The following is a 6000-nucleotide window of genomic DNA, read 5'->3' as shown; positions in this document are numbered from 1 at the left end:
CCGCCTCGCCTGGGTTTTCATAAACGGCTTTAAAAAAAATCCCAGAAGACAAAAACTAAACCGACAAAATACGCTGGCCCGCAGATGTGTAAACTCCAAGGGGGTCGGGCTGGAGAGAAAGTCACCCAGAATGTGCATCCAGTTCCAGCCAGCTTCGGGGGTGGAGCGCCAACAAGCTGCGGAGGAGGAGCGGCGGGCGGGGGCGCGAGCACGAGCAGACACAGGCGCGCCACCGCTGCCGTCGCTGCCGCCGCCGCAGCCCTTGGCTTCCCCGGCTGGAAACGTTGGCGATCGAACTGCTGCCTCCACCTCTGCGCCACTTGCCGCCCCTCCCGCAGTCCCGCGGCTTTCGAGGGAGCGCTGCGGGGACTCGGGACCGCCGGGGAAACCTGTGACCCCGCGCAGGAGCGGCGGGGCGGGGGACCGGGAGAAGATGGCGACGCCGGGAAGCGAACCCCAAGCTTTCGCGCCCGCTCTCTCGGTAACCGCCCTGCACCCGCATCTCCACCAGCACCACCAACACCACCAGCACCACGGAGGCACCGGCGGCGCGGGCTTCAACCTGCCCTTGAACCGTGGTTTGGAGCGCGCGCTGGAGGAGGCGGCCAACTCTGGGGGCTTGAACCTGAGCGCCAGGAAGCTGAAGGAGTTTCCCAGGACTGCGACCCCGGGACATGACCTCTCGGACACGGTTCAGGCAGGTGAGACAAGGCCGGGGCTGGCCACGCGTGTGCGAGCCGGGCTGTTGCTCCTTCCCGCCGGGCCCGAGTGTGTTACTAGATTGGCTCGGCAGGAGCGGGTTCTGCAAGGAGCGCGGTGGTTGTAGCGAGCACGGTGGTCCTCCTGGCCCCGGTGACCTGAGACCGTGGTGCAGGAGCGCAGGGATGCGCCTAGGAGCTGTTCCTGGCGCGCGGGAAGTGGGGGGGATCTCGGGCGACCGCGAGCAAGTCCGGAACACGAACCAAGTCGTGGACCTCTACATGGAAGCATTCTGCGTCCTGGTGGGTGGGGAAGGCCAGACAAAGGTGGCCGGCCGTCGGCTAGCCCTGTCCTCTCCGCGTAGTGTCGGGGCCCCGGCCTCCGCGCTGCGCGACCGTGGCTTGCTGCAGCCGGAGAGGCGGTGCCAACCTTGGTTCTGCGCCTGTGCGAGCAGAGGCTGGTGTCTGGCTCTCCGCCCACACATTTTGGTTCCCTCCACCGGGGCTCCCCGGTTCTCACTAACCCCAGTCTTTGCGGGGGCCCTGGAGGGGAAGCGTGGCGTAGTAAATGAAAAGTAATTAAAGCGAGCCTGTTTGCCAGTGTGAGCCCCGGCAAGTTGTAACCCGCGCCAAAGAGCAGCCGGCTTCTTCAAGTTGTGTCATGTGTTGACATATTTTGGAGATGTCTGCTTTCCCTTTAGTAGTCGGAGTTGTGGGAGTGGATCCATAAACAGGAAGGAGGGTGGTGGAAGAGGGTTGGGGCCTTGGGAATCCGTGCAGATCTGACTTAAGTTTCCGACCATCCTGTTCCGTTCTTTGCGGGACGGTTTGTACCCCAGCGAGCGCCTAGTGTTTCCCAGGGCAGTGGGTGCCCCATTTTTGTGCCATTGCCCACGACTGTCGACTGTCGTTGTCTCTTCCGACTTGCATCAGGTCTCTTAGGCTTCTGAATGGCTTGGCTTTCAGATCAGGGTCCTTCAGCTACTTATAAAGGAAGACTAGGGGGCGGGGCAGGGGAGCCAGCTGTGGCTTTCGGAGGCCAGGTTTCTGGTTAATTCCATAAACATTTAATCAGGAGACCAATTGAAAATTTAGATGGAGTTCTGAATCCACTGGAGGCTAGAAGCACTCCTCTGGGGTCATTAAACGGTGGTATTTGGGTTTAAGGATTGTCAGGAATGGGTAAGCAGAGGGGAAATTCCAGAACTCAGTTTTCAACAGCTGGAGAGGCTCTTGATAGGACCTCATAGTTACAGCTTCTCAAGTAGAAGTTATTCTAAGAGTCGCCTGAATCATTAACCTTAAAAAGTTACCCTACGTTTTCCTTCCCATCTGCCATAGTTAGAATGGCTGTGTACTGCAGAATGGAGAGTCAGAATGCCCCCTGCTAACGCTTTCCCGCTATTCAGTAGCAGGTTCCAACACTTGAGTATTACTCACGATTCCTCCCAAGTTGGGTAGAATTGGCATGTGTGCTGTGCTGGCATGTCTTTGAGAATACCATTGCTTTAAAAGTAGTGGAGGGAGGTGTTCATCTTTCAGTTACCGCCTCTGTGAGTGGACACTGTGTGGAAAGGGTCCTTCCTTCCTGTTCTCTCTGTGTGTGGTGGGGTGTGCAGGTGTCCAGGCATTAGGAGTGTTACATATATTTAATGCTCCTAAAATCCTTAAGTAGTCAAAAGTAAGAGGCTTCATGTTAATTCTCCACCCTAAAACAGTTATTATTTGGGAGCAGCAGTGGCAAAAGAATGTCAGCTACGTTTGTGGGCACTTAAGGCAATACCATAAAGAGAAAAAAAAAAGGTAGCCAAAGAGTCTGTTGTTTTATGTAAAAGTTTCAACATTCACATGTGTTAAGGATTGTTTGCCTTGACCTGAGTCACACATGTGAGTATTCCTCTCTTCTCCAGAAATGCTTAGGTTGGACATGGGGACTGTGTCTGTGAGCCCAGTAGTTGGAGGCCAGTCTGGACTTAGTAGTAAATTCCAGGCCAGCCTCCGTTACAGGTTAAGGCGGCCCTGACTCATTCTTCATGCCTACACACCCCCACATCCCCCAAAGAGTGTATTAAATTGAGCATTATTCTTTACTTGTGAAAGCAACAAAGCAAAATAAAGACATTCCGTGGGTGGTGTTGATATTTCCTACACATGAGGGAGTTGAGGGAGTTGATGAACCTTTGGTAATAATAAATCCCATACAGATAGTGGCTTCTCCTGGGCTCAAACATCTAAGGATGGACTATGACGATCTTCAAGACCCTTTCATAAGTTTTCCTGGGTAGTGGGGAGCCTTTTCTCTCTGTTATGTGTGTCATTGTGTCTTGTAAAATTTAGCCTTTCCAGCAGCTACCTCTACAGACAGCACTGCATGTTTGGGCCACACAGCCCAACTGAACGGAGATGTAAAGTAAGAGATGAGAGGCCCTGAACTGCTCAGTAGTACAAAAAACCAAAACCAAAACCAAAAGACCTTCTTAATTTCACTTTTAGGCTGTCATTTCCCTGAATTTCAATCAAAACAGGATGCTTTGTGCCAAGGCAGGCAGTCTGTAGTAAGTAGGCTTACTGGGAAGTTGCTGGGGACAGTGGCAGAGGCGTTACTGTCCTAGACTGGATTAGAACTGATGTGGGCATGGTACTTACTTGGCTAACTGTGAAGTCTGTGTCAGGAGCACAGTTGGAACATCATTTCCCCGTGGAGAGAAGCCAGGTTACATGCTTAGAGTCATGCCCCTGCTGAGACACAGACCAGTGCGTCCTGAAGGCTTCTCTCTGCTGTTTGTGTCCTGACCGGAGCCTGTTGGGCAGAGGGCAACCATGGAGAGGGTAGAATTTGGGAGGCTTCTTGAAGGTTCATTCCATAGACCTTCATCCCTTCACCTGTTCTGTGAGGTCCCACTCTGGTTTGAGGAAGGGATGGGAGATAAACAAAGCAAAAGAAAACAAAACAAAATAAAACAAAACAGTTTATCTTGTAAGATGAGTAAGAGGGTTTTTTTTTGGGATACACGCAATATCTTTGTTTTCCAAACACAGGCTCTGATTCTCATGGACTCGAGGTTGCTCATAACAAGAGCACATAATGACCATCATAAGTGTAGACGGAAGCACAACACTGGGTCTGATGAGAAGAAATAGACAAAGGCATGTCAGTGAAGCACCCCCATCCCCGCTAGTGTTGATTTATCACATAGCACCAGTTCAGATGGAGGAGTTCAAAGGGGTGTTTAAATGACTGGATTCAAAAGAAAAGAAATCTGAGAGTGGCCTCCTGCGTGAGGCTCTAGAAAATAAATACTAATAAAAAAATCCATATACAGGACTTTGGAAATTAATAGTTTAGCCAGGCCTGTTGGCATGGGCCTGTACCTGAGAGGTACAGGAAGGCTAGGAGATTAGGGATATCCGTCTGTACATGGTGAGTTGGAGGTCAGCCTGAGCTACATGAGACAGTGACTGAAAAAAAAAGGTCGGTGTTGTGACCGGGTGGTGGAGTCTGTCATTATGAGTGTCTTACCAAGACTAAATGGGGAATGGAGAGCTTGTCTAACCATGTGGCATAACTACTCATTGAGACTGGACCCGATGGAACTGGCCTGTGATCCCAGCTACTTGGGACTGAGAGAAGTGGATCACAGTTTCAAGGCCTTTTTGAACTGCAAAGTGAGCTCAGAGCCAGTCCAGCATCTTAGTAAGAGCTTGTCTCAAAACTGAAAGTGAAAAGAGGGTTTGGAGAGATGGCTCAGTGGTTAAGAGCACTGAACTGCTCTTCTGAAGGTCCTGAGTTCAAATCCCAGCAACCACATGGTGGCTCACAACCATCTGTAATAAGATCTGTCACCCTCTTCTGGTGTCTGAAGACAGCTACAGTGTACTTACATACAATGATAAATAAATCTAAAAAAAGAAAATTTAAAAAAGAAAAAAAAGAAAAGAGGGTTTGGGTTAATCACAAGGTGGTGGAGAACTGTGAGCCCGTGTGAGACTTGGTGGAAAGGTTCAGGGCTTGAACATTCGAGGCAAGTGCTCTACCATTGTGCCATCCCTACCCCCGGCATGCCCCAGGAAGTGAAGCTGCAAAGTGTAAGACATGAAAAGCCAAGTGTAAAGGGTTCAGGAAGCCACCGGAGGAGCCCCACGGGACAATCGATGTCCAGACAGCACCAGGCACTGTGTGCAGCCTTCAGAGGCATCCTGCAGTGGAGGGAGGATGCCTGTCAGGGCTTGCAGGGTTGGATGTGGGTAGACATGACCACGAAGCATTTTCTGGTGGGAAAGATGAATCCAGGATGGGGAGGGAGAACCTGTCATTAAAAGAAGAGAGAGGGTATTTAGGTCTGGCTTCTGGTCACATCCTCTCACCCCACCTAATAGCAGGTGACAGGGTGACAGAGCCCCTTTCCACCCCACTCCTGCTTTACTGGGGTGACAGAGCCCAGAGCTTTTATGAGCTGTTGTTTGAGGGCTCTGGAATTTGTCAGTGGGTGGGACTGTCATCTTGCCTGCCTTAACTCTACCTCTTTTCAGTGTCTGTGAAGATTCAAGACGGGGGGGGGGGGGGGGGGGGCAAGCTTCTCTATAGCAGGTTGACTTCCTCTACCCAACTCCCCTCCACCCACCTCCCCAATAGCTGCAGAGTCCTTGGATATGAGCATATATTAGCCATTAGAATCCATACAGAACTTGGTAATGAAACCTGATTTTGATAACATGCTCTGTGCCATAATTTTGGCCATGAAGATTTTTCACTGTTAGAGTGAAACATTTGAATCCACTACCCCTTCCCTAAGACAGGGTTTCTTCGATGTAGCCCTGGCTTCCCTGGAACTCATTTTGTAGACCAGGCTGGGCTTGAACTCAGACCTGCCTGCCTCCCTTCTGAGTTCTGGGATCAAACGCATATGCTACCAGGCCTTGTCACATGTGTTTTCTTAAAACTTGTGTTCTTTCTTTCACAATGTTGGTCAGTGGTGATGCCTTTAATCCCAGCACTTGGGAGGCAGAGGTTCTGCCTCTGTGAGTTCAAGGCTAGCCTTGTCTATAGTGAGAGTTCCAGGAAAGCCAGGGCTACACAGAGAAAAAAAAATCCTATCTCAATAAAATAAAATAGACAACAACAACAACAACAACAAAACAACAAAAACTTGCATAACTATACCTAGTAAAGAATTGATTTGTTGGTTATTGATGACTTTTTTTGTCACTTAAAAATTATTTTTAATGTTTTTTTTTTTAAGAGAATTTTGCACATGGATATAATGTATTTAGATTGTGGTCACCTCATTACTTTCTCCTTTGC

At 50.1% G+C, this 6000-nt stretch overlaps 1 protein-coding gene across 8 annotated transcripts in view; it reads left to right on the top strand.

Moving 5' to 3' along the window:
• Positions 1–222: 222 nt before the first annotated feature.
• The window catches only part of Lrch1 (leucine rich repeats and calponin homology domain containing 1), a 185350-nt gene continuing 179572 nt past the window's right edge, over positions 223–6000 (top strand). For 5 of the 8 annotated variants that reach the window (XM_029468713.1, XM_021181694.2, XM_021181693.2 and 2 more), the window contains exon 1: positions 346–701. In XM_029468713.1, coding sequence (XP_029324573.1) covers positions 434–701 — 268 coding nt within the window. In that variant the 5' untranslated portion in view covers positions 346–433. Of the gene's footprint in view, positions 702–6000 lie in introns of all 8 variants that reach the window. The other 3 variants (XM_021181697.1, XM_021181695.1, XM_029468716.1) reach the window with 2 other exon arrangements.

Source organism: Mus caroli, chromosome 14, assembly GCF_900094665.2.
Source record: "Mus caroli chromosome 14, CAROLI_EIJ_v1.1, whole genome shotgun sequence".
Lineage (NCBI taxonomy): Eukaryota > Metazoa > Chordata > Mammalia > Rodentia > Muridae > Mus > Mus caroli.
This window is presented reverse-complemented; position numbering and strand designations above follow the sequence as displayed.